The sequence below is a fragment of the Gracilinanus agilis genome, chromosome 5, assembly GCF_016433145.1.
Source record: "Gracilinanus agilis isolate LMUSP501 chromosome 5, AgileGrace, whole genome shotgun sequence".
Lineage (NCBI taxonomy): Eukaryota > Metazoa > Chordata > Mammalia > Didelphimorphia > Didelphidae > Gracilinanus > Gracilinanus agilis.
Window position 1 is genome coordinate 121,699,648 of NC_058134.1, and position 13,341 is coordinate 121,712,988.

Consider the following 13,341-nt stretch of genomic DNA (forward strand, 5'->3'; position numbering starts at 1 on the left):
AGAAAAGGAAAATGACAAATGTTGGAGGTAATGTGGGACAATTGGGACACTAATGTACTGTTGGTTGAATCATGCACTGATTACCATTCTGGAGAGCAATCTGGAATTATGCCAAAAGGGCTATAAAATTGGGCATATCCTGTGACCCAGCAATGCCACTACTAGTTCTTTTTCTAAAGATATCAAAAGAAAAAAGGAAAAGGACCCATATGTTCAAAAATATTTATAGCAGTTCTTTTTATGGTGGCAAAGAACTGGAAATTGAAGGGGTGTCCATCAATTGCAGAATGGCTGATGTTGTGTGAAAAAAAGGATGATGAAGGATGGGAGAAGAAAGGGAAAGGAAGGAAGGAAGCCGGGGTAGCCCCCAGCCCAAGTTGGAAAATTAACCCGAGCCCTTCGGAGCAGAACAAAATCAGGCTAGGCTACAGGGATGTTAAAGCTGGGTTTATTTAAGTTAGGGAAAGAAAGGTTTGGGAAAGCTACGAGTTAGATCTCTGACAGCTATGTCAGGACCAAGGCTCTCTGGGGAAAAAGGCTCTCTCCTCCTTTGTTCAAAAAAGACACCAAAACCCTCACGCTCTCTTCTTTTTATACTTTCTCAGACACCTCCCACAAAGGAAGTGGAATGTGTCTGAGGAAGTTGAGGTAGAGAGTCCTGGGAGATGTAGTCTCCCAGGGTTCAGAGACATTCCAAAATGCACATGGAACAAGTTGTAGTATATGATGGTGATGGAATACTATTGTGCTATAAGAAATGACAAGCAGAATGCAGGAAAAACTTACATGAATGCAAAGTGGAGTGAGCAGAAGAATACCGTACAAAGAAATGGCAATATTGTAATAATGATCAACTATGAACAACTTAGCAATTCCCAGCAATACAATGATCCAAGAGACTTCTGAAGAACTCATAATGAAAAACGCTATCCATCTCCAAAGAAAGAACTGAAGGAGTCTCAAAGGAAATCAAAGCATTTTTTTAACTTTCTTTTTCTTTTCTGTCTTTTTTTTTTTTGGTCTGTCTTCTTCCTCAACAAGACTAATATGGAAATATGTTTTGCATGACTACATATGTATAACCTATATCAATTTGTCTTCTTATTAAGGGGTGAGGGGAGGAAGGAAGGAGAAAATCTGGAACTTAAAATTGTTTTAAATGAATGTTATAAGCTGTTCTTACATGTAATTGGAAAATAAAATATTAAAAAGAATGGAAAAAAGAGGGGGTAGCTAGGTGGCGCAGAGAGCCAGGCCTGGAGACAGGAGAACCTGGTTTCAAATATGACCTCAGACACTTCCTAGCTGTGTGACCCTGGGTAAGTCACTTAACACCCTTTGCATAGCCTTTAACACTTTTCTGTCTTGGAACCAATACACAGTATTGATACTAAGATAAAAAGTTAGATGTTGTGTTTGGGTTTTTTGGTTGTTTTTTTTTTTTTTTTTCAACTCTTACCTTCCATCTTGGAAACAATCCTGGGTATCTTGCTGAAGACATTTACCCCAAGTCTATTCCACTGATCTTCCCTTCTGTCTCTTTGCCATTACCATATTGTTTTGATGATCACTGCTTTATAGTTCAGTTTAAGATCTGGTACTGCTAGGCCTCCATCCTTCACATTTTTTTTTTCATTAGTTCCCTTGATATTCTTGATCTTTTGTTCTTCCAAATGAACTTTGTTATAATTTTTTCTAATTCAGTAAAAATGTTTCTTGGTATTTTGATGGGTATGGCACTAAATAAGTAAATTAATTTGGGTAGGATGGTCATTTTTATTATATTAGCTCTTCCTAACCATGAGCAGTTAATGTTTTTCCAATTATTTAGATCTAGTTTTAATTGTGTGGAAAGTGTTTTATATTTGTGTTCATATAATTCCTATTTGTCTTGGCAAATAGATCCCTAAATATTTTATATTGTCTAGAGTGATTTTAAATGAAATTTCTCTTTCTAACTCTTGCTATTGAGATGTGTTGGAAATATATAGAAATGCTGATGATTTATGTAGGTTTATTTTGTATCCTGCTACTTGCTAAAGTTGTTGATTATTTCCACTAGCTTTTTAGTTGATTCTCTAGGATGCTTTAAGTAGATCATCATATCATCTACAAAGTGTGATAGTTTAGTTTCCTCGTTGCCGATTTTAATCCCTTCAATTACTTTTTCTTTTCTAATTGCTACCACTAGCTTTTCTAGTACAATAATAATAATATTATTATTACTACTAATAATAATAGAGGTGATAATGGGCATCCTTGCTTCACTCCTGATCTTCTTGGGAAGGCTTCTAACTTATCCTCATTGCAAATGATGCTTACTGATGGTTTTAAATTTATACTGTTTATAATTTTTTTTAGGAAAGGCCCATCTATTCCTATACTTTCCAATGTTTTCAATAGGAATTAGTGTTGTATTTTGTCAAAGGCTTTTTCTGCATCTATTGAGATAATCATGTGATTTCTGTTGGTTTGGTTGTTGATCTGGTCAATTATGTGGATAGTTTTCCTAATATTAAACCATCCTTGCATTCCTGGGATAAATCCCATCTGATCATAGTGAATAATCCTCGTGATAACTTGCTAGAATCTTTTTACTAGTGTTCTATTGTAATGAGGAAAGGAATGAGATGGTTTGCAAACAGATAGCAGAGAAGAGTTTGCAAAGATGGACTTGCCACGTGCCATGGAACTATATAGGCTTAGTTCTAGAATGCAGGAACATTAGAAAAGGGGACACAGAGAGCTGCCAGAGGCTTTTGGTTTCCTGTCTCTGGGAGAGATCTAAGCTTCAACTTCCTGCTGCTTGCAATCTGTGTGAGCCAAGTAGGAGTTTGGTTTCCTTTTCCCCATGGAACCAAAGCTACCTATTCTGGTGTTCTGGTGGGAAAATCCTGTCTACTCTGTCATCTATTCATGTTCCAGTGTCCTGAGAGAGAGTTCTCAACTGCTATAAAGAGTTCTGCCGACTAGCCAGTAAACTGACTGTGGGGGAATGCCTGAAGCCATCTTGGGCCCAACCCAATAAGGATTTGAACCCTCTCATAAAGGGTTCAACTTAACTACTCTGAGGAACTATAAATATCTAGCCAAACGTGATATGGGAGGATTTCTAGGTCAGGTAGTTAGATAGCTGGGGATTTCTAGACAGAGTATAGTGAAATAGTCAGCCAGAAAAAATGAAGACTACTCTTTACAGGGTTCTTAGAAAGGGGGGAGGTTTAGTTAGAATTTCTTAGATTAGGGATTCCTATTTCCTAATCCTCCCATTCTGCTTCAGTGGATAACAATAAACCCTGTCTTTGGTTTTCTAAAACCTGATCTAAGAGTCAAATAAGCATTCTGGGCCTGTGAGAGGTTTGCAGGACCTATCCTTACTGAGGGGTATCAAGTAACCAACAACCCTTGATATTTCACTTATACAAACTTACCATCAAGATTACTCTCTTATTTCAATATTTAAATTTTTTTGCACCTATGTTCATTAAGGAGATTGGTCTGTAGTTTTTTTTCTCTGTTTTTAGTCCACCTGGCTTTAGAATCAATACCATATTTGTGTCATAAAAGGAATTTGGTAAAACTCCTTCTTTGCTTATTTTGTCAAATAGTTTATATAGTATTGGGATTAGTTGTTCTTTAAATGTTTCCATTAATGCACTGTTGGTGGAGTTGTGAATTGATCCAACCATTCTGGATGGCAATTTGGAACTATGCTCAAAGAGCACTAAAAGAATACCTGCCCATACCATTGCTGGGTTTGTACCCCAAAGAGATCATAGGGGAAAAGACATGTATAAAAATATTTATAGCCATGCTCTTTGTGGTGGCAAAAACCTGGAAAACGAGGGTATGTCCATCAATTGGGGAATGGCTGAACAAATTGTGGTATATGCTGGTGATGGAATACTATTGTGCTCAAAGGAATAATAAATTGGAGGAATCCCATGTGAACTGGAATGACCTGCAGGAATTGATGCAGAGTGAAAGGAGCAGAACCAGGAGAACATTGTACACAAAGACTGATACACTGTGGTAAAATCGAATGTAATGGACTTCTGTACTAGCAGCGATGCAACGACCAAGGCCAATTCTGAGGGCTTTATGGAAAAGAATGCTACCCACATTCAGAGGAAGAACTACAGGAGTGTAAACAGAAGAAAAACAACTGCTTGAACACATGGGTTGATGTGGACACAATTTGGATGTAGACTCTTAATGACCACCACAGAACAATTATCAATAATATGGAAATAGGTCTTGATCTATGACATAGGAAGAAACCAGTGGAAATGTGTGTCAGCTACTAGGGGGTGAGGGGGGGGGGGAGAGCAAGAACATGAATCATGGAAAAATTTTTTCTAAAAAATAAAAATTAAAAAAAAATAAATGTTTGATAGAATTCACTTGTGATTCCATCTGGCCCTGGGGACTTTTTCTTAGGGAGTTCCTTAATGGCTTCTTCAATTTTTCTGACATGGGATTATTTAAGTATTCTATTTCTTCTTTCATTAATGTAGGCAATTTATATTTTTGTAGATATTCACCTATTTCACCAAGATTGTCATTTATTGCCATATAGTTGGGCAAAATAGCTCTTAATAATTATTTTAATTTCCTCTTTGTTAAAGGTGAGGTCTCCCTTTTTATCTTTGAAACTGTTAGTTTGATTTTCTTCTTTCTTTTTTATTAGATTAACCAGTACTTTATTTATTTTATTTGTTTTTTCAAAGTACCAGCTCCTCATCTTATTAGTTTAATAATAATTTTTCAATATTGCTTTCAATTTTGTTAATTTTTCCTTTGATTTTTATGATTTCCAATTTTGTTTTTATTGGGGGATTTTTAATTTGTTCTCTTTCCAGTTTTTAAGTTGCATGCCTGATTCCTTGACCTATTCCCTTTCTATGTTGATATATGTACTTAGGGACATAAATTTTTCCCTGAATACTGCTTTGGCTGCATCCCATAGATTTTGACAAGTTGTTTCCTCATTGTCATTCTCTTCAATGAAATCAGTAATTGTTTCTTTGATTTGTTGACTAACCAGTTTCATTTTAACTAATTAATTAATTTAGAATTTTTTTTCCTCATGGTTACAGGATTCATGTTCTTTTCCTCCCCTCCTTGCTCCCTCCTCCTATGGCCAACAAGCAACTCCACTGGGTTTTACATGTATCATTTATCAGGACCCATTTTCATATTATTAATATTTGAAATAGGGTGATCTTTTAATGCCAAAACCCCAGTTATGTATCCATCGAACCATGTTATCAATCATATGTTTTTTTTCTACATTTCTGCTCCCACAGTTCTTTCTCTGGATGTGGATAGCATTCTTTCTCATAAGTCCCTCTGAATTATCCTGGGTCACTGCATTGCTACTAGTAGAGAAATTCATTACATTCAATTGTGCCACAGTGTATCCACTCTGTGTACAATGTTCTCCTTGTTCTGCTCCTTTTGCTCTGCATCAATTCCTGGAGGTTGTTCCAGTTCACATGGAATTCCGCCAGTCCATTATTCCTTTGAGTACAATATTCCATCACCAACAGATACCACAACTTGTTCAGCCATTCCACAATCAAAGGGCATCCCCTCATTTTCCAATGTTTTGCCACCACAGAGAGTGCAGCTATAAATATTTTTGCACACGTATTTTCCCCTATTATCTGTTTGGGATACAAATCCAGCAGTGGTGTGGCTGGATCAAAGGACAGGCAGTCTTTTAAAACCCTTTGGGCATAGTTCCAAATTGCCTTCCAGAATGGTTGGATCAATTCACAACTCCAACAGCAATGCATTAGTGTCCCAATTTTGCCACATCCCTTCCAACATTTATTACTTTCCTTTGCTGCCTTGTTGACCAATCTTCTGGGTATGAGGTGGTACCTCAGAGTTGTTTTGATTTGTGTTTCTCTAATTACAAGAGATTTAGAACATTTTTCCATGTGTTTATTGATAATTTTGATTTTTTTATCTGAGAGTTGTCTATTTATATAGATACTCCTCTATAACCAGAGACTAATCTGAGTGACCTAGGGTGGTCGTTGGATGTAAAGAATGAAACAGATTGGAAGCATGGCTTGTTAGCTCATAGTGCTCTGAGATATACTGGAGTCACCACTTTATTATAAAGGAAATTAAAGACCCCCTTCCCCCAAAAGCCCAAGAAAGTTTCCCACAGTTACAGAGAGCAGTAATTTTACTATAATCAAAACAAAAGCCTTAGAAGCCTCCAGGTGTAGATAAAAAACCTATGCTAAACTATCAACTATATGCGTTATCTTTAAGTGGAGCCCGGTACATCTCATTAGGCCGGAAAGCCCCTGAAGTTCTCGGCCTTGATGGTATTAAACAACTTTTTTGAGCCTCATTATTTTACTTTAATTCTGGGCAAAATGCCCTGCCAAGGGTTCGACTTTGGCCGTACCAGCCATCTGTACTCTTGGTCAAAGGGGAACAGTGTTAGCCCCCCTCCTGCTGGATTGCTGAGAGCCCAAAGTTTTTTTCAATAAGGCTATAATGCATTTTAAAGGAAGGTGAGAATTATGAAAGGAATCAGATTTTTATCTTAGATATCCCACTCTGTCTCGACCCTGATAGGGAGAGACAATACATGGCTCTGCTGGTCTGTATTGATCTTTTGAGGTGGTCCAGATAAAAATATCTACTTGAGATTCTAATTTCTCTTAATAGCTCCCAACATATCCCCCTTCTCTTCAAAATAACATGATTTATTAGAAGGAAAACTTTGAATAATGAAAGAAGTTAAAATTGGTTATAATCATCAGTTATAGTTGGATCTGATATGAATTACAGATCAAATTGTTTGTTTATGGCTCTCTATACCTGTTCATGTCCCTTCCCCACTTATCAATTGGGGAATGGCATGTGTGTGTGTGTGTGTGTGTGTGTGTGTGTGTGTATGTGTGTGTGTATAAAACCCTTACTTTACATTTTGATTCTAGGGTGGTAGGTGTGTATTGATTGTCTCTTTTGAGTCTATTTTCCAGGTCTGTAATTTTATCAATGAGGTGTTTCATATTTTCCTCAATTTTTTCATTCTTTTGATTTTGTTTTATAGACTCTTGCTGCTTTGTGAAGTTATTTGCTTCTAGTTGTTAGATTCTAATTTTTAAAGCCTAAATTTCATCCCTGGGTTTTTGGTCGTCTTTCTCCTTCTGGTCTGTTTTTCTTTGAAGGTCATCTTTCACTTTCTTTCCCTCATTTTCAAACTGGTCAATTCTGGCTTTCAAGACACTATTTTCTTGTTTCAGTTCATGTGCTTCTGTTTCCAGATAACTTATTTTGATTTTTAAGTTCTTTTCCCAATTGTCTTCAGCCTCTCTTAATTGTGTTTTGAATTGTGTTTTGAGTTCTTCTGAAACCTGAGTCCAGTTCACTGGAGTTTCTGCATTTTTCCTTGGCATTCTTTGGTCCTCCTCTGTTCCATTTGCTCTTTGTTCATTATCTGAAGAGAAGTTTTCCATTGTAATTTCTTTTTTCTTTTTCTGTTGTTTACTTGTGTTTTTTCCTTCTTTCCCTCCATTGTTGGCTATAATCTTGCTCCTGTTTGTTTTGTTTGTTTGTTTGTTTGCTGGATCTGTGGGCCTGGGCTATTCTGTCCTGAAGGGGCTTCTTCTCTACTCTGCTAATTGACTAGATTAGGCTAATGGAGTATTAATGTTGGCTGAGATCAGATCTTCCCCAGTTGGCAGAAGAAGCTGAAGGCGTAGGTAAAGGTGTGGAGGCTGAAAGGAGTTACCCTTATCTTCCCCCTCTTACTTTCTGCCTGCCACCTCTTTGCCAGCTGCCCCGTCAGAGTGCTGGGTTTCCTGCCATTTTATCAAAGTATTCTGTTGTGGTTGCAGCCTTTGCCCTGGGATCCAAATCAGCTAAATTCTTACTCCTGTTCTCAGGGCAGTCAGTGGAGAAGGAGTGTTGGAGATTGAGCTTCCCTAACCTCTGAAGGCTTCTTATCTGCCCTATTGATGGACTAGATTAATCCTGGAGGAGCTGATCTATGGGGCTGGATGTGCCCTGAAGCCAAAACCTCTGAGAAGCAGAGACCCAAGATGGAGAGTAGTGGCTGAATTCCACAACCAGGTTGCCCTCCTCTCTGTCCCTCTCCTCCAGCTGCCTCCCTGCCAGCTGTGGTCAGAGCCCTGAGCCTGGCACAGCTGTAGCAGCAAGGAACTCCCTCCAGGCTAGAGCCCTCTCCCAGAGATTCCAGTGACCACCAGAGTCTCAGCACAGTAGGTGGGGGAGGAGTCCTGGTACCTTCCTTCTTTCTTTTCCTTAAACCTGAGAATTCATGCTTCTCTGTGTACCTTTTAAGTTGAATCAAGCAGGAGGATCCCTCAGGTCTGTCTTCTTGTTAGATTTGGTTTTCTGTCCCCCTTAAAGTGCTTTGTTTTTTATTGGTGTGGAAGGGTTTTCACAGAGGACTTGACTTTCATTGCTTCTAAGTGGCTATTTTGACTCTGCTCCCCGCCCCTTTTCTTAAGGAAAAAAAGAAAGGCCAACATATTGTGTTCCTAGCCAATGAATGTGGTAAACAAGATCAACTCTATATTCCTCTAGAATAATCCATTCACTTGGATCTAGGACTAACAGAAATACTTGTTCAGGAGGGTCACTGGACCTGTGGTACTCAAATGTCCTGTGAGCATCCCTAGTGCAAAATCTGATTTCCTGCTGTGTTTGTAGGCAGAATATACCTTGGAGGTTTTAAGGGAGCCATAGAAATTCTCCAGTGAACAGATGAATCCTTGTTGCCTTTTCCATTCTGTAATGAGCTTAGGAGACCTCAAGGAATACTAAGGACTTTTCAGAACTTTTCTTGGTTTGCTCCAAATTTCCTTTATCTCTTACCTTCTCTATAATAGGTATAGCCAAATAACTACACTCTAGTTCCCTGATGGCAAACCTATGATACTTGTGTCATCACTGACACACGTAGCATTTTTGATGACATGTGGCCACATGCAGCCGCATACAGAGAAGTATGTTATTTAAACTATAAATATCATGAAATTGTATTTTTTTTTCTCAAAGTGACAACCACACGAGTTATGCTCGATTTTTTGGCAGATTTTGACACACCAAGCTCAAAAGGTTGCTCATCACTGCTCTAGTATAGTCATTCAGCTGTCTGGGTCACTTTTTTTTTTTAACCCTTACCTTCCATCTTGGAATCAATACTGTGTACTGGCTCCAAGGCAGAAGAGTGGTAAGGGTTAGGCAATGGAGGTTAAGTGACTTGCCCAGGATCACACAGCTGGGAAGTGTCTGAGGCCAGATTTGAACCTAGGACCTCCCGTCTCTAAGCCTGGCTCTCAATCCACTGAGCTACCCAGCTGCCCCCTCTGGGTCACTTTTTAAAGTGAAGCAGTCTGTGCCTGCCCTTCAATCCAGCCATAGCATTGCTGGGTTTGTACCCCAAAGAGATCATAAATAAAAAGACTTGGGGGCAGCTGGGTAGCTCAGTGGATTGAGAGCCAGGCCTGGAGATGAGAGGTCCTAAGTTCAAATCCGGCCTCAGACACTTCCCAGCTGTGTGACCCTGGGCAAGTCACTTGACCCCCATTGCCCACCCTTACCAATCTTCCACCTATAAGTCAATACACAGAAGTTAAAGGGTTTAAAATAAAATTAAAAAAAAATACTTGTACAAAAATATTTATAGCTGTGCTTTTTGTGGTGGCAAAAAACTGGAAAATGAAGGTATGCCCTTCAATTGGGGAATGGCTGAACAAATTGTGGTATATGCTGGTGATGGAATACTATTGTGCTAAAAGGAATAATAAACTGGAGGAATTCCATGTGAACTGGAAAGACATCCAGGAATTGATGCAGAGTGAAAGGAGCGAATCCAGGAGAACATTGTACACAGAGACTGATACACTGTGGTAAAATCGAATGTAATGGACTTCTGTACTAGCAGCAATGCAATGATTCATAACAATTCTGAGGGACTTATGGAAAAGAATGCTACCCACATTCAGAGGAAGAACTACAGAAACACAGAAGAAAAACCACCGCTTGAACACATGGGTTGATGTGGACATGATTGGGGATGTAGACTAGAAACCACCACATCAATGCAACTATCAATAATATGTAAATAAGTCTTGATTGATGACACATGTTAAAACCAGAGGAAATGTGTGTTGGATATGGGAGGGGTGAAGTAGGGGTGAAGGGGAAAGTAAAAACATGAATCATGTAACCATGGAAAATTTTTCTAAAAAAATAAAATATTTACATCTAAAAAATATTAATAAAATAAAGTGAAGCAGCCTGTTCTGGCATCTGGGGAAGGTCTGGCCTCAGGGCACATTAATACAACCTAATCCAGTTAATCAGCTGAGCAGAGAAGAAGCCCCTTCAGGGCAGAAAAGCCCAAACTAACAGATTGAGCAAATAAACAGAGGAGCAAGAATATTTATAGCTAATAAGGAGGGGGAAAGAAGAGGAAAATATGAGTAAACAACAGAAAAAGAAAAAAGAAATTATGACTGACAACTTCTATTCAGGTAATGAACAAAGACCAAATGGAACAGAGGAGGGCCAAGGAACACCTAGCAAAAACTCAGGAACTCCAGCGAATTGGACCCAGGCTTTGGAAGAACTCACAATACAATTTAAAAAATAATTAAGAGAGGCTGACAACAATTGGGAAAAGAACTTAAAAAGCAAAATAAGTCATCTGGAAACAGAGGCACATGAGCTGAAACAAGAAAATAGTATCCAAAAAGTCAAAATTGACCAGCTCGAAAACAAAGCAAAGATAGTAAAAGATAAAAATAATGACCTACAAAGAAAAATAAATCAAAAGGAAAAAGGAGGATCAAAAAGCCACGGATGAAATTCAGTCTTTAAAAATTAGAATTGAACAACTAGGAAATAAAAAATTAATGAAGCCACACAACTTGAATTGGAGTGCTGTTTGAAACACATTTGCACCAGAGAAAAGATAGAAAGAGCAGCAGTGTGACTTTTTGTTGCATCTGGTGGCAAGTAGGATTTTGAAGTCTAAAACTGGAAAGGGCTGCTTCAGAAAACATTGTGCTGAAACACTGTAAGATGATCAAATGTAATGGACTTTGCTACTAGTAGCAATGTAATAATCCAGGACAGTCCCAAGGGATTTATGAGAAAGAATGTTACCGACATCTAGAGAAAGAACTGTGAGAGTAGAAATACAGAAGAAAACATCTGATTTATCACTGGTTTATATGATAAACTGATTCTATTGAGGTTCTAAGAGATAATACATGTATTACCCAGTGGAATTGCTTGTCAGCTCTAGGAGCAGGGAGGGAAGAGGAAAGGGAAGAGAACACAAATCATATAACCATAGAAAAATAATTTTTAAATTATATTTAAAAAAAGAAATCATTGTGATACCCAGTACTGGTAGTTTTCTAATGGGGTGGGGGTGGCTAGGTGGCCATTTGTTGAGAATTCAGAAGATACACACTTTGAGATGGATTACATTACAGGAATGTCAAACTTGACCGCCACAAAACTAGAGTGCCCCAGATTAAAATGTAATCTGGACATGTTTAACAACAACAACAAAAAAATGAACACTCAATACAACAGTGTTAATTTGTGGTCTTCTAGGTCAGGGTGCTGTTTCTATTTGAGTTGGACACCATTGGACTAAATGATCTCTGTGATCCTTCCTCTACCCTTAAGATTCTCTGGCAAATGTGCAACATTCTCTCAAATTTCCGGGAACATCTTTGTCCTAGCCACCATACGGCTCAAAGAGAAGTCCTGCCATGGTTGAGCTGGGAACAGCATCAGTGGGTTTCATAGGTTGAAGGGACAATCCTTTTTATATCCAGAGACTAAGACCACCATACCTAGAGTGAGTGGCTTATTTGCAAACTTCTCAGGACATAAAATACTTACAAAGGAGATCACAGATTGATCCCACTAAGTACTTAGAGCCATACAGTGATGTCACAGCAGCAGTAGCAGTTAGGGCCAATTTTTTCTAAAGTGAGAGAAACAGGGAAAGAACTTTTGAAGCCTCAAAATTCTTTCTTGAGAAAATATCCAATAGCTTTCCCTTTCAGAGATTGGGGAATCCTGTTTAAATGACTTCCTGGCTAATAGAAGGGCTATTTTTGGTTTTAGCTCTTGCTATTGAAAATCTTACTGAAAACATTTTTTTAGCTTAATATGGAAATGTATTTTGCACAATTACACATGTGTAATTTATATCAAATTACTAGCAATCTCAGTGAGGGGGGAGTGGAAGAAGGGAGAGAATTTGGAATTCAAATTTTTTAAAAACAAATGATAAAAATTGTTTTTAAATGTAATTGGATAAAGATAAAATGTTTTTTAAAAGAATATTATGAGGGGGCAGCTGGGTAGCTCAGTGGATTGAGAGCCAGGCCTAGAGACGGGAGGTCCTAGGTTCAAATCCGGCCTCAGACACTTCCCAGCTGTGTGACCCTGGGCAAGTCACTTGACCCCCATTGCCTACCCTTACCACTCTTCTGCCTTGGAGCCAATACACAGTATTGACTCCAAGACGGAAGGTAAGGGTTTTTAAAAAAAAAAAAAAAAAAAAAAAAAAAAGAATATTATGAATTTAAGTTTATCTGGTGTTCTTCTCCTGTGCCCTTAGCTTAGAATATTCTCCCTGCTATCATATTTATTTTTTTAATGTTACCATTATTAAATTATAGATTATATAAGAGCAGGACTGTGTCTTTTCCTCCATTTGGATTTTTGTATCCATGAGTAGCTAGGTGGTGCAATTGCTAGAGTGTCAAGTCTGAAGTCAGGAAGGCATCTTTCTTGGTTCAAATCTAGCCTTACATATTCATTAGTTGTGTGACCCAGGGCAAATCATTTAACCCTGTGCCTTAGTTTCCTCATTTGTAAAATGAATTGAAGAAGGAAATGGCAACCACTCCATTTTTTTTTGTCCAAAAAATCCCAAATGGGGTCACAAAGAGTCAGAATTGACTGAAAAACAACTGAATAACAACAAGAATGAGTATAGTGAACATAACTAAATCTTTATTGACTGGGATTCATTTAGAATACCAATTCCCACTGTATAAAGGTATACATGAAGAAGGCATAAGAGATTAGATTGAATGGGAACCCAAAACATACTGTATGTGTGCCTTTTGCTTCATTTTTTAAGATGAAACATTATTTTTTTCTTTTTTTTTTAAACCCTTAACTTCTGTGTTTTGGCTGATGTTCTGTGTATTGTTCTGTGTATTGGCTCGTAGGTGGAAGAGTGTTAAGGGTGGGCAATGGGGGTCAAGTGACTTGCCCAGGGTCACACAGCTGGGAAGTATT

General features: G+C 38.2%; 1 protein-coding gene across 1 annotated transcript in view; it reads right to left on the minus strand.

The window, feature by feature from the left end:
• Positions 1 to 13,341, minus strand: part of LOC123249935 — a 79,777-nt gene that overhangs the window by 31,734 nt on the left and 34,702 nt on the right. The window contains 2 exon segments of the mRNA XM_044679018.1: positions 8,238 to 8,246; positions 11,926 to 12,010. Of these exon segments, the coding sequence (XP_044534953.1) occupies positions 8,238 to 8,246; positions 11,926 to 12,010 (94 nt within the window).